Raw genomic sequence first — 26,163 nt, 5'->3', positions numbered from 1 at the left:
GATACATCAGTCTCTGCTCTTCCCCCACCTCCTTCAGATAACAATTACTGCAGTCAACAGGGACAGGTTGTGGACTTAGTTGACTTTGAAACTGGGAAACCAGGTTCAAGTCCCAGCATCAGTTCGACATCCTGTGATTCTGGGCAAATCACGTAATCTACATGAACCTGAAAAAATAATATGACCCTCTGTAATGTTATCTGGTGCTCACGTAAAGCGCTCCAAAGCCTCTGGGCCTAGTTTATGCTAAATAAAACTGCATGTAAGGAAAGTGACACTATTTTTTGTTTATTTTTGCATTTACACACTAGCACCATTCCCTTTCTCAGAACATACATGTGATGCTAGCTGCAAGTAAAACAGAAAACACAGATGCACCTTTCACCTAACTCTGAACATTGGAGGGCCTCTCTTAAGTACCACAAAAATAAAATGAATATCATAAACAAGTGAGTAAAAGGCAGTTTACGAATCGCAATATCTCCTATTCCGGAAACCTGGAAGGGGGCAGAGATTGTAGCTCTGTTCAAGAAGGGTGATAGATCAAATCCCTCACATTACCGACCTATCAGCCTTATTGACGTGTTACAAATTTTTTTTGCACGACAGGTTCTTGGTAGGCTCACCTCTTGGATTGAAGAGCACTCTATTTACACAAAATATCAGGCAGGTTTTAGATGTAAGATAAGCACTGTAGACCAGGTTTTTAGATTTTTATGTTTAGTCTGGAAATATACTATTATAAGGAGTTCCCATATATACTTGGCCTTTGTTGATTTGAAGGCAGCTTTTGATATGGTTCCTAGGGCAGCCCTATGGAAGACATTAAACAAAATGGGTGTCCCTGGAAATATCCTTCAAATTTTAACCAGACTCCACGAGAACAATTACGCACGAGTTAGATGGGGACCGAATGGAGAAGTCACTGAGAAAATAAAAATAGCAAAAGGGGTAAGGCAAGGGTGCGTAATGGCACCTACCTTATTCTCTTTATACGTCAATGACATCCCTGATACTCTTTTGGGCTGCGAGCATGACTCTCCCAAATTGAGCGGGCAAGCCGTTCCGGCATTACTATTCGCAGACGACACAATTTTAATTTCTCAGACACCTAGGGGGCTCCAAAATCTTTTAAACACATTTAGTTTGTATTGCCATGACAAGGAATTAGAAATTAACTCCTCAAAAACAAAAGTTATGACAATCAACCCCCATAAAGGTTTTAATAAGGTTTTTAAGATAAACAATGAACCTATTGAAGAAGTTCCTAATTTTAAATACCTGGGTATTATTTTAGACAGTGATGTTACATGGAAAACACAATTGGAGAATTCAAAACTAAGGCTAACCCAAAATCAGGCACCAATCCTAAGGAAACACAAGAATAGCCATTACAAAGCGGTCTCACCAGCTATTGAATTATTCAAATATAAAGTGCAATCATCTTCACTTTATGGTGCGGACCTTTGGGCCTATGCTTCAAAGGATACTTTCCGAGTGAGGGAAAATTCCTTCATTAGGCAACTTCTAGGGATACCTGGGTCAACACCACTGACACCCGTATTATGGGACCTTAATTTTAGGCGTACTGATGATTATGCTTCCCTTCGTCCGCTGCTCTATTGGGTTCGTTTATGGTCCACGGAGGAGCTGGCTGATTATAGAGAAGCATTGCAAGAGATATTGGCTATAAAGAATACCACGCGCTTGCCATGGCTAGAGTACGTCAAAAATGGTTCGAAAAATTAGGGTTAAGTGACTTCTGGTTTGACCCTGATTCTCTTACAAATAGTTCAAAAAACATCTTGAAGCAAAGGTACTGGGACTATACTAGAGACTCAGTGCTTGCAAATCCCAGAACAGGGACTCTAACTTCGAGATTTTTTGAAATTAAAATGAATATGCAATTAGAGCCCCTCATGGATGAAATTCACCCTCCATTGGCTAAAAGCCTATACTTAAAGTTCCGGTATAGCATTTTGCTATTAAAAGATAGAACAACTAGCTGGAACTGTAATAAGGGGTTGACCGGGGCCGCTGGCTCTGATATATGCGAGTTCTGTGAGATGGGGATGAAAGAGGATGAGTCTCATGTTCTATTCATATGCCCAGCATACCTTAAAGCAAGGAAAAAATGGCTTAAGCCAATCTGTAATAGGTTAGGCCTTAGACAAATTAAGGTTGGACTTAGAATATTCAAAGGAGATACTGCACAACCGATTGTGTTTAGCCTTAGTCGTTTTCTCCTATGTGTAGCCTTGATTAGGAGGAAGAATAATCAGAAAACCTAAATGTAATGGCCTACTTTACCATGTTATTGACTGTTTTATTAGTTATAGTGCTGCCTGTTTTATTGTTATGGTGTACACCACTTTTTTAAACAAAAACAGACGTCTAATTTATTATTTTACTATTATGTATATTTATTCAGTGTTCTCTATAGAAGAGGGACCGGCCAGGATCTAGCCAACCCCAGTTTAGATGATTTTTGCGTACTTTGCACAAATAAGATGTGATGATATTTTTACCCACTGCTGCTATTTGCTATGTACTATAATATGATGTGTTATGATTTTAATGTATTGTATCTTACAAGGTTTTTTAAACCGAATAAAGATTGAAATGAATCGCAATATCATGTTTCCCAGTAAACATTAATCAAAACATCCACAGCAAACATATGGATAAAAAACACAATTGAAAGTAAGTCCCTTGTATTTTTGGTAATTCTGTGCTTCCAAGGTATATTTGTTTCCTTGGAATGTTAATTTCCTATATAGGTTCTGGCCCTACAAGCGTTAAAATGCTTCAATTACCGCAAATGTTTGTTATCATTTAGCTCCATTGTCCTAAGCAGTGTACTATGAAAAGTTGTGATCTGCGAATGCAGGTTCCTTTTTTTTGGGCTTCCCGGTCCGAATTGTGGCCCCGATCCAACCCTGGTGGAGACACAGACTCACTCATAATCTCACTCACCGTCTTACCTCTCAGTCACATGTTCACACAGTGCCTCACTAATAAACTCACTCACCCTCTTACCTCCCACTCACATGTTCTCAGATTGTCCAACACGACCTCATTCACTCGAACACTCAAATGTGGCTTCACTCATACTCACACTCACAGTATCACTCACATACCCAGTCTCTCTCATATACTTACTGTATCACTCACATGTTCACACAGTGCCTCACTCATGCTGTCTCACTCACACACACCTTCCTGTATACTCACTCGCTGCCCTAGTTGCATACCCAGCCTAACGTACTTATTATCTTACTCACACACTGTCTCACTCCCTCTCTGCCTCCCTCACAGTCTTCTTTTCATGCTCACTCACATGTTCACACCGTGCCTCACTCATAAACTCACTCACCGTCTTACCTCTCACTCACATGTTCACACAGTGCCTCACTCATAAACTCACTCACCGTCTTACCTCTCACTCACATGTTCACACAGTGCCTCACTCATAAACTCACTCACCGTCTTACCTCTCACTCACATGTTCACACAGTGCCTCACTCATAAACTCACTCACCCTCTTACTTCTCAGTCACAAGTTCTCAGATTGTCCAACACGATCTCATTCACTCGAACACTCAAATGTGGCTTCACTCATACTCACACTCACTGTATCACTCACATACTCAGTCTCTCTCATATTCTTACTGTATCACTCACATGTTCACACAGTGCCTCACTCATGCAGTCTCACTCACACACTCCTTGTATACTCACTCGCTGTCCTAGTTGCATACCCAGCCTAACATACTCATTATCTTACTCACACACTGTCTCACTCCCTCGCTGCCTCCCTCACAGTCTTCTTTTCATGCTCACTCACATTCTCGGTCACATGCTCATCCGATGCCAAGTCTCACTCAGTCACTCACATATCCACGGAACTGTACTCACATCTCACTGTCTAACTCACACGCTGACTGACATACTGACACAACCTCTCATTCACATGCTAACTCACTGACTCGCACGCAGTCTCACTCTCACACACCCACACACACAAACACAGACAAACATACACACACATGCAGGCACACACACATGAAGCACACACACACACATACACGAACACAGTCTCTCACCGGTGTGTCAGCTGCCCTGGACAATGTGTCTGGTGATAACTAGTGGCGGCTCCTTCACGTCCCCCCATCGCCGGCCATCACATGGACGTCACATGGACGTCACTGCCTGCCTTGGGCTGCTGTATGCTCTGTCCCAGAGAGGGTTCTGCATTTTGTCCATGTATTAACAGTGAATATTAGGATATTATCCACTGTTAATATAGTGGAATAAAGAATAGCAAGAAAGGGGGGGGAGCTGACACCCAGAAGGGCGAGACTCCTCTGACACGATAAACACCAAAGACAGCAGAAATAACACCACACCCTGCGACCACCAGAGACATCACAAGATTAGCCCCTAGTCCTCCCTCTTAGCTTCTCAGGGTCCCCTGTCTGATGCTGAAACACTAAGGGAAGGTGAAGGAGAAGAAACTCTACAAGGTAAACAGAGCCCTTAAAATTGTATCTACTTTTTGTTGTTGCTGCTAGCATCTTGCCCCCCGATATAAGGGGTTTCAGGGCCAGTGCCAGGGGTATCAAAGAACAGCTCAGGGGTAGCAGCTGCTAGAGCATGAGACCCCTACTTGTCGTCCATGGAGACTGTCCCTTCTGAAGAGAGTGCAGACCATATGTCTGTCTGCCAAGCTATTGCTGAGATCAGCATCCTGCCCACTCTTCGTGCCAGCAGTGAGAGGTCTTAATCAAGCTCTCCAGCCTCAGCCCCGACTCCAGCAAGTCTGCAGTCTGACCTCCCTGCTGCCCCTTTTATCTGCTCTCATCCGAAACCGCAAAGCATCCAGAGACCAGGCTTTCCTGCACAGCACCGGTGCTGAGCCTGGCAACCTCCCACTGGACACCGACAAGAGACGCCCCTCTCTACACTCACATGCAACCACCCATGGGGCGCAACAAAACCATACCTTTGTGACAGTCAACAACTAAACCACAGCTCTCAGCATCTCTCGCTTCTGTCTACTACTTCACCTGCCTCCTTGCCGACTGCCGGAAAGACCTATCATTTTAAATACCGGTCGTAAAGGGGCAGATTCGCAGAATCCTCCCCTTTGCGACTTGGTATTTTTGCATTTGGGATGCATCAACCTAAATGCAATCTTGCAATTTAGGGAATCGCAAATTGCGATTCCCTAAATGCAATGCATGATGCACTTTAAAATTGTGATTTCGCAATTTGGGATCGCAAATTACCATCAATTTAAAGGTGATGGTACTTTTCGAAAACTCTGAAAAATGCCCTTGGGGCATGTGTGTTCGCAACATGTGATCACATGCAAATTTCAGGGGTGCATCAGGGTGTCCTTTTGGTCCCCCTGCACTCTTTAAATTGCATGCACAATTTGCGAGTACCTACTTGGTACTCGCAAATTGTGCATGCAATTCCCATTCATTCCTATGGGCCTGTTTGGGACACTCTTCTTCATCACTGCCACTCTCTGTCACCACTGCCACTCTCTGACTACTCATGCCACCCTCTGGCCCACCCATGCCACCCTCTGTTTCATCACCACACCCTCTGGTTGTCCAGTGTACATTATTTTCGGCAAAGCAAAGCACACCTTCCCTGCCTCAAGTGACCTGAATTAATTTGGGGCTGATTAATGTGTCACAGAATATTTTTTTAGCTGGCACCTGCTTCCTTAGTGCGCCCTGATTAGTGATCTTTTGCACTTGCTTAATGCTTTCATTGTTGCAAAATTAGTTACAACACCTGCCCTGCCCCAACTGACAATAATGAATTAGGGGCTGATTAATGGATTTTAACTTCCAGCCTGGCTCCTGCTTGTCTCCCTTAGCTGTAATTCAGGACCTTTGTGGCATATGTGTAACTATTCTGAGGTTCAGAGCAGGGTCACATAATAGTTTCAACTGGCAACTGAACTCTGGAGGGGCCCCTCAGGAAGCACTACAGGAAATGGCTACTAATGATGAGCCTGAACTTTTGAACCTGGTAAGTAGTTACTTTCAGTTTTGCTAAGAGCGTATTTCTGCAATTTTGCACTTATTCGCGGGGCGCGAACTCACGCGAGCAGTGCGAGCAAAATCCGCTGCTCGCGGATTTGCGGATTTTGCGGGAGATTCGCGAATCTCGCGGATTGCGAATTTCCCGAAAATCCGCAAAATCCGCGAGCGGAACGGATTTTCCGCCCACACCTACCCCCCACACTTCTTCACCCATCACACTGCTAAGCTGTGAGACGATACCCACAGCTCGGCGGTCATCAAGCACGACATGGAAACACTTCCCACATAGGGTCACAAAACTAAGACAACATCCTTCCAACCAGGTGCCCTACACAGTGGGAAACATCCTTTACAACGCAACTTTTACAACGCACTACCATTACGACGCAACTTTTACAACGCAAGTCATTACAACGAATTGCGCTGGAGGGCGCTCTAGGATAGGGAATAGTTTAATTACTATCCAACACCTTCCCTACTATCCACGGGGACTGGAGTTGGAATAGTAAATTAAACTATTCACTATCCAGCGCCCCCCAACGCAAGTCATTGTAACGACTTGCGTTGTAAAAGTTGCGTCGTAATGGCATGCGTTGTAAAAGCATGCGTTGTAATGACGTACATCCTACACAGTGACATTTGTGGCCAATATATAGGGAATCTTGTCGGTGCCCCATATAAGAGTGGTAAGTGCTTTACAAATACTGAGAAAGAATACAGTACTTATCTAGGCAGGGGTGAAATGACTCTGCTGATTAGTCATCCGTCTCTTATTATAGTGGGCAGCGAGGGGGACAGTGGAAATGTGGCTGCCGCGGTCCCATTCAACGTCCACTGTGACATGTTTACCGCGCGGATGGAAATTAATGTGACAGGTTAGAGAGTCGATGGGATGATTAACTCCTTTTTGAAGGGTAACTGGGATTGTCCCACTGACTGGAGCCTCCACCCATCACCACCAGCAGGCTCTCCCTATTGGCCAAACCATAGAGCAATGAGCTGACTTATGTTTATACTGACCAATGAGGTATTCTGTGTAAGAGGTAACACATTTGAGTAATGAGGGCCCCTGTGTCTCAGTCTGGTAGCCCTAAAGAGCAGGGACCCTCATCCAAAGTTGACCCAATCGTGAATTTGTGATGCTTTTCAAGCAATTGTTTAGCTACCATGAACTGAACTGCTGGTTGTGACCTCATAGTGTGTTGTACAGCTCAGAGTCTTCCATAAATAATGAAGGCTCACCCAGTACACCTCAGTACTGACCTGCTGTCCCAGTACAAAGACCCATAAGCATTTCTCCCCCATCACCCGGCCTGTAGCACCCCTGCTGGTCCAGTGCTGAGTCCAAGACAGCTCTGTCGATGCCCCTCACCCGTGATCCTCTGCGGTATTCCATGAGTATCGTAGCAAAAGTATCGGGAACGCAATATTGTGAAATGACGTTTTTATGGGTAAGCGTAGGTTTACTTGACTTACATCCACATCTATGAACATTTATGATGAAATATATATATACATACATAGACGCACTCAAACAGCACCTGTAGACAAAGCTGTGTTTATTGAGTACGAGCGACAGCCAATATATGGTCCCTTTTGGCAGCTTTCCCTTCGTTCTCGCCTGACGCGTTTCAGAGTAGAAACTCCTTCCTCAGAGGCACCGACAGGTCAGGATGTGCATAGCCTGACACACCCCCTCTTTAATTCAATTCCACGCCCTTGGATAGGAAGCGTGGCATGCTGGGATTTGTAGTGTCAGGGAAATAAAGTCCTAAAATGGATGCACGATTTTAAATGCTGGTATATTCAAAGCTCTGGATGAGCCCCGACATCTGTGTTCGCTCTCATCCCTAGGTGCTATTCCACAAAGAGAGACCCCATTGAATACAAAGTCCCGTAGCCCCCACATTACCGGGGTGGTGCGTCTGTTGTGGCAGGACGGCCGCGTAATATCAAAGCTCCCAGTTTGTCCAACAAACATAGACGCACTCAAACAGCACCTGCAGACAAAGCTGTGTTTATTGAGTACGAGCGACAGCCAGTATATCGTCCCTTTTGGCAGCTTTGCTGTCGGGGCTCATCCAGAGCTTTGAATATACCAGCAGTCAAAATCATGCATCCATTTTAGGACTTTATTTCCCTGACACTACAAATCCCAGCATGCCACGCTTCCTATCCAAGGGCGTGGAATTGATTTAAAGAGGGCGTGTGTCAGGCTATGCACATCCTGACCTGTCGGTGCCTCTGAGGAAGGAGTTTCTACTCTGAAACGCGTCAGGCGAGAACTGTTGTGCAGGTATGCAGGCACCAAGACTTGTGCAGGTATGCAGGCACCAATACTCTTCTGCAGGTATGCAGACACCAAGGCGCTTGTGCAGGTATGCGGGCACCAAGGCTCTTGTGCAGGTATGCAGGCACCAAGGCTCTTGTGCAGGTATGCAGATACCAAGGTTCATCTGCAGGTATGCAGGCACTAAGGCTCAATTGCAGGTATGCAGACACCAAGGCTCATCTACGGGTATGCAGGCACCACGGCGCTTGTGCAGGTGTGTGGGCACTAAGGCTCTTGTGCAGGTATGCAGGCACCAAGGCTCATGTGCAGGTATGCAGGCACCAAGGCACGTGTGCAGGTATGCAGGCACCAAGGCTCTTGTGCAGGTGTGTGGGCACTAAGGCTCTTGTGCAGGTATGCAGGCACCAAGGCACGTGTGCAGGTATGCAGGCACCAAGGCTCTTGTTATGTTATGTTAAAATCAATTTATAAAGCGCTCGTACGCCCGTGGGCTTCATGGCGCTATAGGGAGAGTGAAGAATCCGTACAACATAACACTAAGCTAACAATGGCTAATGGTAGGCTTGAGAGAACAGCCAGGTTTTTAGTCCCTTACGAAAGGTGAGTAAATCCTTACTCTGCCTAATCGGTAAGGGGATGGAGTTCCAAAGTGAGGCTGCTAGATGGCGAAAGCAGCAGCCTCCCTGTTGCTTCCTTTTAAAGCGGGGCACCTCCAATAGGGATTTTTGAGCAGAGCGCAGGCTTCTGGTGGGAGTATATTTAGAAACCAGACTGCGAATAAAGGCAGGGCCTTTATCTTGTGTGGCCTTGAAGGTGATACAGCCTGCTTTAAAGGCTATGCGCTGGGAAATCGGAAGCCAGTGTAGCTTTTCTAGTCCTGGTTTAATAGAAGACCATTTTGGCTGTTGTAAGATGAGTCTAGCCGCCTGATTCTGGACTAGTTGAAGTCTCTTCGACAGGCCCACTGGAAGTCCCAGGTAGACGCTGTTGGAATAGTCCAGGCGGGACATGACCAAGGCAATAGTAACCTGGATTAAGGCAGACTGGGTGAGGAAGTGAGCAATTTTTTTTATTTTTCTCATTTGGAAAAAGCTTGCTGAGACCACGGCGCCCACCTGGGTTTTTAAGGACAGGTCCGTGTGGAGCGTGATACCTAGGCTCTTTACAGCAGTGGACCTTACAGGGGGGATGCCCAGGTCTGCTGGCCAGTAGTTAACACTCCAGCTGGATAAACTGTTCCCGGGCAAAAGTAGTTCTGTTTTGCCCGGGTTGAGTTTTAGATGGTTTTCGTTCATCCAGCATTGGATGTGTTTCATGGTGTTGTGCAGGTATGCAAGCACCAAGGCTCATGTGCAGGTATGCAGGCACCAAGGCACGTGCGCAGGTATGCAGGCACCAAGGCGCTTGTGCAGGTGTGTGGGCACTAAGGCTCTTGTGCAGGTATGCAGGCACCAAGGCACGTGTGCAGGTATGCAGGCACCAAGGCTCTTGTGCAGGTATGCGGGCACTAAGGAACGTGTGCAGGTATGCAGGCTCCAAGACTCTTGTGCAGGTATGCAGGAGCCAAGGCTCTTGTGCAGGTATGCAAGCACCAAGGCTCATGTGCAGGTATGCAGGCACCAAGGCACGTGTGCAGGTATGCAGGCACCAAGGCGCTTGAACAGGTGTGTGGGCACTAAGGCTCTTCGGCGGGTATGCAGGCACCAAGGCTCATGTGCAGGTATGCAGGCACCAAGGCACGTGTGCAGGTATGCAGGCACCAAGGCGCTTGTGCAGGTGTGTGGGCACTAAGGCTCTTGTGCAGGTATGCAGGCACCAAGGCACGTGTGCAGGTATGCAGGCACCAAGGCTCTTGTGCAGGTATGCAGGCACCAAGGCTCTTGTGCAGGTATGCGGGCACTAAGGAACGTGTGCAGGTATGCGGGCACTAAGGAACGTGTGCAGGTATGCAGGCTCCAAGACTCTTGTACAGGTATGCAGGCACCAAGGCTCTTGTGCTGGTATGCAGGCACCAAGGCTCTTGTGCAGGTATGCAGGCACCAAGGCTCATGTACAGGTACACAGGCACCAAGGCTCATGTGCAGGTATGCAGGCACCAAGGCTCTTGTGCAGGTATGCGGGCACTAAGGAACGTGTGCAGGTATGCAGGCTCCAAGACTCTTGTGCAGGTATGCAGGCACCAAGGCTCTTGTGCAGGTATGCAGGCACCAAGGCTCTTGTGCAGGTATGCAGGCACCAAGGCTCTTGTGCAGGTATGCAGGCACCAAGGCTCATGTACAGGTACACAGGCACCAAGGCTCATGTGCAGGTATGCAGACACCAAGACTCATGTGCTGGTATGCAGGCACCAAAACTGTTGTGCAGGTATACAGGCACCAAGACTTGTGCAGGTATGCAGGCACCAATACTCTTCTGCAGGTATGCAGACACCAAGGCGCTTGTGCAGGTATGCAGACACCAAGGCTCTTGTGCAGGTATGCAGGCACCAAGGCTCATGTACAGGTACACAGGCACCAAGGCTCATGTGCAGGTATGCAGACACCAAGACTCATGTGCTGGTATGCAGGCACCAAAACTCTTGTGCAGGTATGCAGGCACCAAGACTTGTGCAGGTATGCAGGCACCAATACTCTTCTGCAGGTATGCAGACACCAAGGCGCTTGTGCAGGTATGCGGGCACCAAGGCACTTGTGTAGATATGCAGGCACCAAGGTGGTTGTGCAAGCATGCAGGCACCAAGGCTCTTGTGCAGGTACACAGGCACCAAGACTCTTGTGCAGGTATGCAGGCACCAAGATTCATGTGCTGGTATGCAGGCACCAAAACTGTTGTGCAGGTATGCAGGCACCAAGACTTGTGCAGGTATGCAGGCACCAATACTCTTCTGCAGGTATGCAGACACCAAGGCGCTTGTGCAGGTATGCGGGCACCAAGGCTCTTGCACAGGTATGCAGGCACCAAGGCTCTTGTGCAGGTATGCAGGCACCAAGGCTCTTGTGCAGGTATGCAGGCACCAAGGCTCTTGTGCAGGTATGTGGGCACCAAGGCTCTTGTGCAGGTATGTGGGCACCAAGGCTCTTGTGCAGGCATGCAGGCATGCAGGCACCAAGGCTCTTGTGCAGGTATGCAAGCACCAAGGCTCTTGTGCAGGTATGCAGGCACCAAGGCACGTGTGAAGGTATGCAGGCACCAAGGCGCTTGTGCAGGTATGCAGGCACCAAGGCACGTGTGAAGGTATGCAGGCACCAAGGCGCCTGTGCAGGTATGCAGGCACCAAGGCTCATGTGCAGGTATGCAGGCACCAAGGCTCGTGTGCAGGTATGCAGGCACCAAGGCTCATGTGCAGGTATGCAGGCACCAAGGCTCGTGTGCAGGTATGCAAGCACCAAGGCTCTTGTGCAGGTATGCAGGCACCAAGGCACGTGTGAAGGTATGCAGGCACCAAGGCGCCTGTGCAGGTATGCAGGCACCAAGGCTCTTGTGCAGGCATGCAGGCACCAAGACTCTTGTGCAGGTATGTAGGCACCAAGGCTCTTGTGCAGGTATGCAGGCACCAAGGCTCTTGTGCAGGCATGCAGGCACCAAGGCGCCTGTGCAGGTATGCAGGCACCAAGGCTCTTGTGCAGGTATGCAGGCACCAAGCCACGTGTGCAGGTATGCAGGCACCAAGGCTCTTGTGGAGGTTCCACTGCCCCTGCACAGCTCCCGGGGCCTAAGCCGTGCCCCTGTGTTTAATGTTCTCCATCCCCGACCGACCCTGTGTGAACGCTGAGTCTGCCGCGGCCCCCACAGGGCCCGCTGGTCCTGTCTCGAGCTCCACGTGTAACCCGGCCTCTCTCTCTCTCTCTCTCTCTCTCTCCAGGAGAGCAGCTGCCATGCCTTTTGGCTGCATCGGCGTCCGGGAAGACAAGAGCTACAACAGCGTCTCAGACATCACCGACAAGTACGAGATCGGACAGCTGCTGCGAGCGTAAGTGAGGGGGCGGAGGACCCGTCTCAGGGCTGAGCATGGGGAGGGCAGGGGTGAGCATGGGCAGAGAGTGACACCCACAGCGGCTTAAGACATCAGGAGGGCAGGGTGAGCATGGGGAGAGAGAGACACCCACAGCGGATACAGACATCAGGAGGGCAGGGTGAGCATGGGGGGAGAGAGACACCCACAGCGTCTCAGACATCAGGAGGGCAGGGGTGAGCATGGGGAGAGAGAGACACCCACAGCGGCTTAAGACATCAGGAGGGCAGGGTGAGCATGGGGGGAGAGAGACACCCACAGCGTCTCAGACATCAGGAGGGCAGGGTGAGCATGGGAGAGAGAGACACCCACAGCGTCTCAGACATCAGGAGGGCAGGGGTGAGCATGGGCAGAGAGAGACACCCACAGCGTCTCAGACATCAGGAGGGCAGGGTGAGCATGGGCAGAGAGAGACACCCACAGCGTCTTCAGACATCAGGAGGGCAGGGTGAGCATGGGCAGAGAGAGACACCCACAGCGTCTTCAGACATCAGGAGGGCAGGGTGAGCATGGGGAGAGAGAGACACCCACAGTGGCTTCAGACATCAGGAGGGCAGGGTGAGCATGGGAGAGAGAGACACCCACAGCGGCTTAAGACATCAGGAGGGCAGGGTGAGCATGGGGAGAGAGAGACACCCACAGCGGCTTAAGACATCAGGAGGGCAGGGTGAGCATGGGGAGAGAGAGACACCCACAGTGGCTTCAGACATCAGGAGGGCAGGGTGAGCATGGGGAGAGAGAGACACCCACAGTGGCTTCAGACATCAGGAGGGCAGGGGTGAGCATGGGGAGAGAGTGACACCCACAGTGTCTTCAGACAACAGGAGGGCAGGGGTGAGCATGGGGAGAGAGAGACACCCACAGCGTCTTCAGACATCAGGAGGGCAGGGTGAGCATGGGGGGAGAGAGACACCCACAGCGTCTCAGACATCAGAGGGCAGGGTGAGCATGGGCAGAGAGAGACACCCACAGTCTCTCAGACATCAGGAGGGCAGGGGTGAGCATGGGGAGAGAGAGACACGCAGGGGTGAGCAGGGGGAGAGAGAGACACCCACAGCGGATACAGACATCAGGAGGGCAGGGGTGAGCATGGGGAGAGAGAGACACCCACAGCGTCTCAGACATCAGGAGGGCAGGGTGAGCATGGGCAGAGAGCGACACCCACAGCGGCTTCAGAGTCAGACATCAGGAGGGCAGGGTGAGCATGGGGAGAGAGCGACACCCACAGTGTCTTCAGACATCAGGAGGGCAGGGGTGAGCATGGGGAGAGAGTGACACCCACAGTGTCTTCAGACATCAGGAGGGCAGGGGTGAGCATGGGGAGAGAGAGATACCCACAGCGTCTCAGACATCAGGAGGGCAGGGTGAGCATGGGCAGAGAGTGACACCCACAGCGTCTCAGACATCAGGAGGGCAGGGGTGAGCATGGGGAGAGAGAGACACGCAGGGGTGAGCATGGGGAGAGAGCGACACCCACAGCGTCTCAGACATCAGGAGGGCAGGGGTGAGCATGGGGAGAGAGTGACACCCACAGTGTCTTCAGACATCAGGAGGGCAGGGGTGAGCATGGGGAGAGAGAGACACCCACAGTGGCTTCAGACATCAGGAGGGCAGGGTGAGCATGGGCAGAGAGTGACACCCACAGCGTCTCAGACATCAGGAGGGCAGGGGTGAGCATGGGGAGAGAGAGACACGCAGGGGTGAGCATGGGCAGAGAGCGATACCCACAGCGTCTCAGACATCAGGAGGGCAGGGGTGAGCATGGGGAGAGAGAGACACGCAGGGGTGAGCATGGGCAGAGAGCGATACCCACAGCGTCTCAGACATCAGGAGGGCAGGGTGAGTATGGGGAGAGAGAGACACCCACAGTGGCTTCAGACATCAGGAGGGCAGGGTGAGCATGGGCAGAGAGCGATACCCACAGCGTCTCAGACATCAGGAGGGCAGGGTGAGTATGGGGAGAGAGAGACACCCACAGTGGCTTCAGACATCAGGAGGGCAGGGTGAGCATGGGGAGAGAGAGACACCCACAGCGTCTTCAGACATCAGGAGGGCAGGGTGAGCATGGGCAGAAAGAGACACCCACAGCGTCTCAGACATCAGGAGGGCAGGGTGAGCAGGGGAGAGAGTGACACCCACAACGTCTTCAGACATCAGGAGGGCAGGGTGAGCATGGGGAGAGAGAGACACCCACAGTGGCTTCAGACATCAGGAGGGCAGGGTGAGCATGGGAGAGAGAGACACCCACAGTGGCTTCAGAGTCAGACATCAGGAGGGCAGGGTGAGCATGGGGAGAGAGAGACACCCACAGTGGCTTCAGACATCAGGAGGGCAGGGGTGAGCATGGGGAGAGAGTGACACCCACAGTGGCTTCAGACATCAGGAGGGCAGGGTGAGCATGGGGAGAGAGAGACACCCACAGCGTCTTCAGACATCAGGAGGGCAGGGTGAGCATGGGCAGAGAGCGAAACCCACAGCGTCTTCAGACATCAGGAGGGCAGGGTGAGCATGGGCAGAAAGAGACACCCACAGCGTCTCAGACATCAGGAGGGCAGGGTGAGCAGGGGAGAGAGTGACACCCACAACGTCTTCAGACATCAGGAGGGCAGGGTGAGCATGGGGAGAGAGAGACACCCACAGTGGCTTCAGACATCAGGAGGGCAGGGTGAGCATGGGGAGAGAGAGACACGCAGGGGTGAGCATGGGGAGAGAGAGACACCCACAGCGTCTTCAGACATCAGGAGGGCAGGGGTGAGCATGAGGAGAGAGCGACACCCACAGCGTCTCAGACATCAGGAGGGCAGGGTGAGCATGGGCAGAAAGAGACACCCACAGCGTCTTCAGACATCAGGAGGGCAGGGTGAGCATGGGCAGAGAGAGACACCCACAGCGTAGGGTGACCAGGCGTCCCCGTTTTGCCAGGACGGACCCTGTTTTTAACCAGCTAACCCAGCAAATTTCAAGAAATGTAGCTCATGTCCCCGTTTTTGGAGAGGGTCGACTGAAAACGGTGGGAGGTGTTTTTTATGTTTTACAAAGCAGGGATAGTTAACAGTTGTTTCAAGAAAACAATTTAATTAACCGGCAAGCTAGTGGGTTTAAAAATTGCATCTTATGTATGTTCTTACTGCCTGTTCTGTAATTCTCTGCTGAGGAGCGCTCATCGCTTAAAATTGCAGTCCTTCTTCTATTTTTGTGAAATGTCCCAGTTTTTGGCTTTAAAATTCTGGTCACCCTACCACCTCTTCAGACATCCCAGACCAGCACGAGATGGGACGGCAGGCTGTAGGTGTGAATGGGCGGGGGGAGGGCCTCCTCCGACAGGCAGGGGATAGGGAGGGCCGGGCGTGCATGGGAAGCTGGGGACGTCCTCGCCTGAAGGGTCAAGATACGGAGGGCAGACGCGGTAAGGTGGGGTGAGAGACGGCACCCTCTGACAGGGAGGGCTGGGCTTGCATGAGAAGCTGGGGTCGTCCTCACCTGAGGGGTCAGGGGTTGGAGGGCGGTAAGGTGGGGCGAGAGAGGGCATCCTCCGGTAAATGGGGGAGGGGATGGGTGCCGTGGCTGCATCTTAGCTGCAGAGGTGTGCGTGTGTTTGGGGGTGGGGGGGGTCAGCCTGTGCCCTGGGGCTCAGGTCATGAGGGAGGGCAGATTGTGCCCTGTGAGGAATGCACATCATGATGTGAGGAACAGAGCCGGGCAGGACAGGTGTACACGAGGAGGGAAGCAGGCAGAGCAGTGTCTGTCTGCTGGAGGTGGAGGAGAGGAAGGGTATATATGGCGGGGAGAGGGCAGTGTTACTCAGGGGCAGAGCTGGTGGAGGGTAGAGGTCGATGGGGGAGGGGTGGTGGAGATGGGGTGGACCAGCATCATCTGAAGGGCAGAACCAGAGCTGGTTGTAGCGGTGCCAGGGAAAACGAGGTGCATACTGGTGATCCCCGTTTCTGATGACACCGATCTGCTACAAAACGATGGAATAGAATGTGGCCCTCTTGAGGTGGAAATGTCCTCGCATGACGCGGGAGAGCTGGAGAGCTTGCACCCGCTGCCCTGAGCTCATACACAGCAAGTCTGCATATGTTTGACTTTTCGGCCTAATGACCATCACAGACACACTGAGCATCTGCTTGGAAGTGGAGTGAATTCCAGAGTAAGGATCTCGTGTCTGCAGGGGCCCAGCGTGGACACCCCTCCTGTACTGAGTATGAGTGACGTCAGCTCACAGGGACCACAGGGCCGGCCTTTTTAATCTGTTACCTGCGAGGAGAGGTACCTTCTGGCCTCTCCCATTTAAAAATGTCTTTCACTCCCAAACAACCAGGTGTTTGACTCCATCCATGTGGGACATGGATGCAGTGTGTATGTTTGCACTATGTATGTGTAGCAGGATGAGCATGGAGCGTGTGTGCTCTGTTATATGTCCTGAGTGTGGAAAGATGTTGGGGCAGGAGTGTCACCTGCATCTAGGCCTGAGTGGAGTTAGCGGAACTCCGCGAAGTGACCAGAAAACTCTGCGGCGCTACGCGCAGTTCCGCCAGCGGCTGAGTGCATTGGGTCACACCGTTCGCACAGATTTTTAGCAGCAGGTGTTTGTTCCATGCTGGAAAATTAGTGCACACGGCTCCATGCACAGCGTAAGAGGGTGCTGCTTCTTTCTGCTGCTCGAGAAGATGTTCTAATCGAGCGGCCACTTCCTCAACGCGAACGGAAGGTTTCTCAACACGAGCGGGAGCGACCATCCGAGACCGCCCGTGTTGAGAAATCTCGCCGGGAGGTGGTCTGGAGTAAGATTTTCCTCTCTCGTGCTCGACAACTTAACATTGGCGAGCTTGAGCAAGGAAAAAACTCCGCTCTACGAGGGGCGGAGTTTTTTGGAACTCCGCATGCTATGCGGAGTTGGAAAAACGCGAAACTCTGTGAGCGGAGCGGAGTTTCACACCCAGGCCTACCTGCATGGTGAACTGACATCCAATCCTGCCCCGACTGTATGTGAAACTGGTATCCTGATATTCTTCTGGCTCCAGCACACATGCAATACTCCATATGCACTGTGACCTAGGCCTGGCATTACCCACGAGACCCAGGACCAGACTCTGAGGTCAGGGTTGGAAGCATGCCAAGCGTACTCTCCAGTGGGCACAAGTCCACCGACTGGGTCACGTGGGACATGAACTGTGAGCTGTGGTGGCAGCACACTGACTTTGAGTCCGCAGTATTGGGCAGGCCTATTTACCTGTTCAAATGTCTAAAGGCCTGCTTGTGTAAAGTTTGGCTTATGCGTCACATCCATACTGCGTGCTGACATCCCTGCATGTACATTGAGTGCACGTGTATGTATGGGGAATGATAACAGGGCTCTTAAGTTCTTTGCAAGTGTGTGTGCAGCCAATGGGACCCACTTTGGGTTGGCCTTGGTTTTACATAGTACAAGAAGGAGGTAGGGTCACCGCCTTCCCAGACAGTAGAAGTGTATCGTCTGCTGTCCTTAGCTGGAGGGTGCAGCCCTAAACACTGAAGCATGGAGGAATGGAGAAAGGGCTGCCTTTAGAAATTCTGCTATACACATATAAACAGGAGATTGTTAATTAGGCCTTCCTGAGCACTTCCATTTCATTTCAACATAGGGATTTGAGGATGGACCAGCAGATTCAGTGGTTAGAGGGAGAGAACATTCTGTGCAGGGCCTGTTTTTTTGTCTTCCAGTTCAGTGGCCCATTCAGGAAGGCCGATGACAGCTGGGCGCGGTGCTTCGCGCTTATGTGCTTATGATATGGGCACTGCTTACCTGGAGAACCATCACCTTCCACAAAGACAGTGTCTGCAGTGCAACCAGAAAATAATATGTGAAAGGGAACCACAGCAAACCAGTTTGTGGCCCTTTTACAGTGAATCCACTTCCCCCATCTGAAATGTATATATAAAAGTGGGACCCAAACCTCCCATTTCATTCCTGTTCCCCTCCTCTTCACTGACTAAGGCATGGGGTATTCCACAGAGTACTCAGACAGCCGCTGTGATTCAGGACTGATATCTCTGTTTGCCAGTTTTCTGGAGATGAGTGACATCATCTCAAGTTTGCACATTGTACTGGAGAGTTGGGGTCTCCCTAAGACCTGCAGGGGAGAAGAAGCGACTTCTGCCCCATTTGCATGTCCAAGCAAAAGGCCTGTCTATGGGCCCGATTCACAGAACTAACTTAAGACAAAATCCTAAACTTACTACTTTTGGTATTCACAGAAGTTAGGATTTTGTCTTAAGTTTGTCTTAAGACAAACTTAAGACAGACTTAAGCTAGGATTTTGTCTTAAGTCTGTCTTAAGTTTGTCTTAAGACAAAATCCTAACTTCTGTGAATACCAAAAGTAGTAAGTTTAGGATGTTATCTTAAGTTAGTTCTGTGAATCGGGTCCAGTGAGTTCAGAGATAAAAACAATCCAGGACAAACAGACTTGACTCCCAGATTTGACCCAATTGTGCCCTAAGTACCCGTGGGCAGAGAACTCCGCTCCACCCACGGAGTGTGCAGAGTTTTGCCTGCTCTGCGCTCTGCGAAGTAGGTGGAGTAGGCAAAACTCTGCACACTCGTGGCGGAGCAGAGTTGGCATCCCCCCTGCCTCCCACCCGCACTATTAACAATTATGTGTAAGTGTAAAAAAGCGATTTAAAGACTATGAAAAGTCCTTACCTTCTCTGTGGTGTCCCCAGGCTGCCCTCTTCCTCCATCGCGACTTCTTTGTGAAAACTGCGCATGCGCAGAACTGCCTTGTCAGAGTACAGGAACTGGCTTACGGGTCACAGAACTCATGCAAGCTGCTACGTTGCGCCACAGTGAGCTTCTAGTTGTGCTTGAATCTAAAGCTTCTGTTTCTCTGTGTAGTATCCACAGACTACATTTCCTGTCATGCTGTCTATTCCTTATGTATCGTATTGAGGTGTGGGGTGATTAAGGTACTTTTATTTTTTCATAAAAGTAAAGCACTGGCTGGATAGTCCCTTATTGTGTCTTTTTGAATTCTGAGCCCCCACCCCCCAACCACTTCCCTGAGAAGTCTCTGACTGCTTGTTCTTTCTATCTTCAGTATCAAGTGCAGGAAGGGTTCTATGAGGACCAGTATGCAGACCCACAGTAGGCCAGACCCTAGGACACCGGCTGCAAACACCCCCAGCCACATCTGAGGCCCATTAGTCCCTGTCTGTTCTGTGTTCTCCTGAATATGATCTGGCAGTGATACACAAGATGGAGGTTGGAAGGACCCTGCCAGACAGCAGTGTTAATTGCAGGACTCTGCCATAGGGGTCCTGTGGGTCAAACTCAAGCATGTCTACTGTGGGAGACAGAGAGCCTTTTTTGAAGTCTATGGATAGGCCTTCCCTCCTTCCTGTTCCATTTGTCCACAGAGGTTTGTCTGCAACAGGTTGTGAGTTCTCACAGGGTGCTCAGGGGGAAACCTCCTCCTCTTTTGTGCCTTTGTTTTGAGTATCCCAGATAGGAAACTCCCAGTCTCAGTCCTCTTTTTCCCTAACATAAGATGGCAAAAATATGGCTTGACCAGTCTGAGAGCAACACACAGAAAGCCAGGAAACCACCTGAAACCAGTCCCTGAGCTTTACCTGCAAACTGAGGATGAGTATGGAGCAGAAACCCCTAGTCAGTGTGCCAGAATTTCTCATCAAAAGCAAAAGGAACAAATGATGGATGGAATGCTGAACAATGCAAACATTCAGCGCCAGTCACAAGCATCTGGTTTTCATCCATCGTTCTTTTGATCACCGTGCCACCCTAGTTTGGACCCAGCCATATGCAAATCAGTCTTGGCCCTGTTCCTCATAGGAACAGTCCAGCCTGAACTGCCAAGTCAGGTACTCTCAGCACCGGAAAGTAGCATTATGGGACTGGTTTTGGGCCATCACCCCTCATCAGCTAGGCAATGGTGCAGTGAGCATGGGACCCACGTCTGGGCATTCCCTTCCCACTTAAGTTGACAAAAGCAAAAAGAACAAATGATGATGGAATGCTGAACTGTGCAAACATACACCCCCAATCACAAGGATCTGGGTTTAATCCATTGATCTTTTTCACACGGCGCCACTACAGTTTGGACCCAGCCCTATGCAAACCAGTCTTGACCCTGTGCCCCATGGGAACTGTCCAGACCGAACTGCCAAGCAATGGCCTCCCTGGACTGGAAACAAGCATTCTGGGACCGGTGTTGGGGCATCACCCCTCATCAGACAGACTAGCTTTAAACCAGTGGCGCAGTGAACACGGGACCCACGTCTGGGCATACCCTTCCCACTTAGGCCGACAAAAGCAAAAGGAACAAATGATGGATAGAATTCTGAACACTGCAAACATTCGCCCCCAACACACAGAGAGCCAGGAGCCAGCTGAACCCAGTTCCTGACCTGTACCTGTTGAATTCCTAATTTCTATCAGCAAACTGAGGATGAGTATGGAGCAGAAATCCCGTCATTGTGCCAGAATTTCCCATCATCAGAAAAGTGGTGGAATAGCACACCTGTGTTTCTGTGAACCTGTGTAAGTTTTAATCTGTGCTAATAATGTTTAGTGTGCTCGATGGTTGAGAGGGAGCGTGCCCCGCCCCCCCCCCCCCCCCCAGTGGAATAAATACCAAGTATGAGCTCAGGGATGCTCTGGGCTACCAAAGGCACAACTTTGAGGGGCCAAATGGCCTCACCAGGTTAATCAAACCGTAAACTTTTTTATGTTCAAATTTAAACCAGTGGTTTATTTCCATTATATATTTTCATCATAAGACTGACAATGATGTTTTAACTCAATATTCATACATCTACATGCAGTCTGTGTTTATACATGTGTTGAAAATTTCAAAAACGTATTGACTGTAAACATAAACATTCTGATTATCAAATATATGTTTAGGACACATATATTCCAAATCCAAACATAGTTTCCCAATGCATTTCGGGTTCATGCAGAACCCTTCGTCAGGGGAAGTATCAAAAACAAATCCATAAGTGATGTAGTAACAATATTTTCAAAAACACTTTCGGGGTCACTGTGTTCTGAGGTACAACGTTGCAGGACCTACGAGGCAACAATGATACACATTTTGCGAACACATGTCATACATATATTTAAGATGTACATGCAGGCATAAGGGGAAACGAGACTGGGGAGTAACGCTGAACCAGTGCTCACCCAAAGGATAAAAGAAACCAAAGAATAATACAATTAGAGAAAAAAGTACCCAAGGCTCAAAGGTGGAAATCCTCTGGATGATCCAAGAGAAAACGAGATGTGCGTATCTGTTACCAATGTGTGTATGTGACATGCGATACGCAAGATGGTTACCCTGTGGTGGTGAATGAATCTCATTAGCAGGTGAGTAAAGACATGTGGACCAAAGGGCCCCACATTACCAAAGCGTCTGTGCTCCCATAGAGAAAAGCTAGACTAAAGGTAAATGGTCTCACCAATCCGGGTCCCCTATGGGGAACTCGGTAGAAGAGTCTGTTCTGAAATGAGTCGAAGCAGATCTAAAACAAAACCATAAACGTTCTGCAATGACGATGAGAGCATAAGTAATACAACGTCTGCATCTTAAAGTAACACCATAACCAAGGTGTTAAATTACCGGACTTACCCTCAATGATTGAGATACCTCAGTCAAAGCTAATGAGATTCATTCACCACCACAGGGTAACCATCTTGCGTATCGCATGTCACATACACACATTGGTAACAGATACGCACATCTCGTTTTCTCTTGGATCATCCAGAGGATTTCCACCTTTGAGCCTTGGGTACTTTTTTCTCTAATTGTATTATTCTTTGGTTTCTTTTATCCTTTGGGTGAGCACTGGTTCAGCGTTACTCCCCAGTCTCGTTTCCCCTTATGCCTGCATGTACATCTTAAATATATGTATGACATGTGTTCACAAAATGTGTATCATTGTTGCCTCGTAGGTCCTGCAACGTTGTACCTCAGAACACAGTGACCCCGAAAGTGTTTTTGAAAATATTGTTACTACATCACTTATGGATTTGTTTTTGATACTTCCCCTGACGAAGGGTTCTGCATGAACCCGAAATGCATTGGGAAACTATGTTTGGATTTGGAATATATGTGTCCTAAACATATATTTGATAATCAGAATGTTTATGTTTACAGTCAATAAGTTTTTGAAATTTTCAACACATGTATAAACACAGACTGCATGTAGATGTATGAATATTGAGTTAAAACATCATTGTCAGTCTTATGATGAAAATATATAATGGAAATAAACCACTGGTTTAAATTTGAACATAAAAAAGTTTACGGTTTGATTAACCTGGTGAGGCCATTTGGCCCCTCAAAGTTGTGCCTTTGGTAGCCCAGGGCATCCCTGAGCTCATACTTAAAATTTCTCATCAGCCAGTGTGGCAGGACTCACATACCAGTGGAGATAGAGAAACATATCTGAGCTCTTATTTTGAGGTCACTGACTGCCAGCTCCCCTTTGCCAGGTTTGGGACCAGGAACCTGGAAGTTTTGCATCCTGCTAGGAGAAACTTCCTTGAATCACCCTGAAGGCTGCTGGAGAGGACTACTGGAGATATCCCCAAACAAAAGAAAGACTTCCTGGAAGAATTGGGCTTGGAAGAGCTGTACAGTAACAAAATATTGGCCCATTGTCACCCAGGAAAAGAGCTGCACTGCTTGGCTATGATGGGAGGCCTGCAGGACGCCCCAGAGCAGACGATTTGCTTCCCAACATTGTGCATGCATCACGGTGAGGGAACTAGATCTGCACAGAGAGTGACCTAAGGTGATCAGATATGTCAAGATGAATTATGAATAAGGCTCCCAGTATTCCATCCTAACTCATTTGGACAGACAAATACAGACAGAAAATATTGTGTTTTCTGACTGCATTTATTTTTAGAAGCAGAAACATACAGAAAAGTGGGCTTTAAGTGGCTCTTCCTTCAAGAATTCCAGGCCAACATCTGAATAGATAGACATTATAGAAAGTTAAAAAAAACAGGATTACATTTTATTAAATACAGTCTTATGTCAATATATCAACATATATCTGTATAATAATGGTAATATTTACCTGCAGGTGTATTGTTATGTTATATTTGGCTGCTTAATTTGATAAAAGAAGACAGACATCAAAGATTGTGAGTGTTCATTTATCAGTTAAATGAATGCGGAAATATACAATTTTTTAACTGAATTTATTTACAAAACACAAAATAAATACAGATAAATACTGATAAGATGGCAAAAAAACAATTATGGATAAATACAGACGGGAATGTTAAAAAACATAAATCCCATAAAACCAAGAGCATTAATTATGAAAGAATAGATTCAAATGGTACCAGTGAGAATTTGGCACAAGAGAAAATCCTGATGGTAACCAGTCATTTCCGTCCCCAAAAGGCCCATTGCCGCAGATGGCTTGGCACATAGGAAAGACATAACCTAATTTGGCATTTTTACTCACATGCATCACATCTCTCTGAATTTCTCTCATCCTGGCTGGCATGAGTGGGTGAGGTCTCACTTACCTGCATCCGTACAGCACAACCTCTCCCTAAACTGAGGTCCACGCCTGCACACATCCACTCCACGAGAGACAGACGGGCTGGGGCTGAGTCAATTGTTGACACTCCAAGAAGGGGTGTGCAAGTCCACACTCCTGGGTGTAGTGCCCCAGCTGGCAACCCAACAGAGGAGATACCGGCACACTGAACCTCCAACCTATTCTAAAGCTCTCTGATATCCTTCGGGATCTTGTTCGTGCTATATAAAACTTTATAAATAAATAAATAAATACATAAATAAACCCAGGTTGCAGGAAACATGAGAACCTTGAAATAGATCAAGGAAACTATATTATCATTTTATCTACAGCTGTAGGGAGAGGAAACGCAGAGTGTACAAACCAACAGTAGACCCCACTGATCTAAACAACTACCGTCCTGTCACCAACATTCCCACTCTCGCCAAACTGTTGGGAAAATGCGTTCAACTACAATTGACAAAGCACATAGAACAGTTTGATCTCCTCAACCCTCATCAATCAGGCTTCCGAGCAGGGCACAGTACCGAAACGGCTATGACTCACATAATTGACGACGCCCTCCAAATCTTAGATCACAATGATTCCTGTCTCCTTATCCTTCTTGATCTCTCTTCAGCATTCGACACTGTGAAACATGAGAACTTACTCGAACTATTAAAAAGCAAGAATGGGTCTTTCTGGGACTGTTCTTCAGTGGTTCACCTCATTTCTTCACAACAGGTCTCAGAAATTCAAGAGCAACAACTTGATGTCCTCCCCAGTACCTGTATCGTTAGGTGTCCCTCAAGGATCCTTCCTATCCCCTACTTTGTTCAACTTAGTTATGGAACCTCTCACCACCTTGCTACAAGCATCCAATGTACACTTCCACATGTACGCCGATGACACTCAACTGTATCTCAAAATACAATCTCCCAAAGACATCATGCGTCTGAACTCAACGATCAGAAGCACCCAATCCTGGCTGGCCGATAACCACCTAAAACTCAATGCTATGAAAACTGAGTTCCTTCTGATCTCACCTCCCGCGAAAATCTCCACCACTCAAACTTGGCTTAAACACCTAACTGCACTCAATGTCCAACCGACCATCGTGGACTCGGCAAAATCTCTAGGCATAACACTGGACGCCAATCTCAACATGCAACAGCATATCAGCAAGGCAACTAAGGGAGCAAACTTCCAAATAAATACCTTGAGGAAACTTAAACCCTTCCTCCCAGCCGAAGACTTCCAAACTGCAGTACAAGCGCTAATCATCCCTCGCATAGACTACGGCAGCATCGCCCTCTGCGGCTCCCCCTAACTACAACTGCACCCCTGAGAGCCTTACTAAACGCGGCAGCGAGACTCATCACTGGATCAAAAAAACATTCACATATCTCCCCTGACTTCAAATCCCTGAACTGGCTGCCTTTTGAAGCCAGAATTCATCTGAAAATTGCCTGCATGACACACAGGGCTATCCACCTGAACTCACCTGGCTACCTCACTCAGAAACTGACAATCTCAGGCGGCTCGAGATCCACCAGAAGCACAAACAATCTTCTGATGAAACCTCAAAGATTCCGGAAGGAAAGAACTTACAAACGCTCCTTCTCAGGAATGGCGCCTAGGATCTGGAACTCACTCCCTCCTGAAACCAGGCTCATCCCCTCCACTTTTCTTTTTAACACCTTGGCTGCTAGGTGTTTTCCCCTTGTATGCTGACTTTTCATCATTCTTACTAATCATGACGAGCTCAGCTCGTCATCAGCACAGCTCAACCGTGCATCATGACGAGCTGAGCTCGTCATGAGCATGGAAAGAAGTTAAAGTTATCCTCATGGCTAAATACACCTGAACTGCCACTCGTGATCTCTTAGGACTCTGCGTCGATCTGTAATCGTGCCTGACCCATTTGCACAGTTGTTTTACCTGTATTACCGACCCTACCCGATTGTTTTTACTCCCTCCTATCTGTATTTTATGCTCCCTCTGGTACCCACCCACCCTTGCCTATGTAAAGTGCTCTGTTATCTGTAAAGATCTTGTTCGCGCTATATAAAACTTTCAAAATAAATAAATAAATAAATAAATAAAATCACAAGCCCTTGGCAAACCTTTTGTGTTTTCACCCTGATCTTGTGATGTCACATATAAGAACCTGGGGGTAGCCTCGAAGCAACTATTACTCTCCATGATAAATGTGCTAATTGAGTTTGGACTTTGCATCTCATGTATAGTATC

The 26,163-nt window shown here is 48.7% G+C and overlaps 1 protein-coding gene across 1 annotated transcript in view; it reads left to right on the top strand.

The window, feature by feature from the left end:
* LOC147684428 (caM kinase-like vesicle-associated protein) overlaps positions 1-26,163 on the top strand; it is a 443,989-nt gene that overhangs the window by 307,217 nt on the left and 110,609 nt on the right. Inside the window, exon 2 of the mRNA XM_086940359.1 lies at positions 12,221-12,328. Within this exon, the coding sequence (XP_086796485.1) occupies positions 12,234-12,328 (95 nt within the window). The 5' untranslated portion in view covers positions 12,221-12,233. The remainder of the gene's footprint in view (positions 1-12,220; positions 12,329-26,163) is intronic.

Source organism: Lissotriton vulgaris, chromosome 10 (genome assembly GCF_964263255.1).
Source record: "Lissotriton vulgaris chromosome 10, aLisVul1.2, whole genome shotgun sequence".
In the NCBI taxonomy this organism is placed as follows: Eukaryota; Metazoa; Chordata; class Amphibia; order Caudata; family Salamandridae; genus Lissotriton; species Lissotriton vulgaris.
Note: the sequence above shows the minus strand (reverse complement) of the source record. Positions and strands in the feature narration are given on the sequence as shown.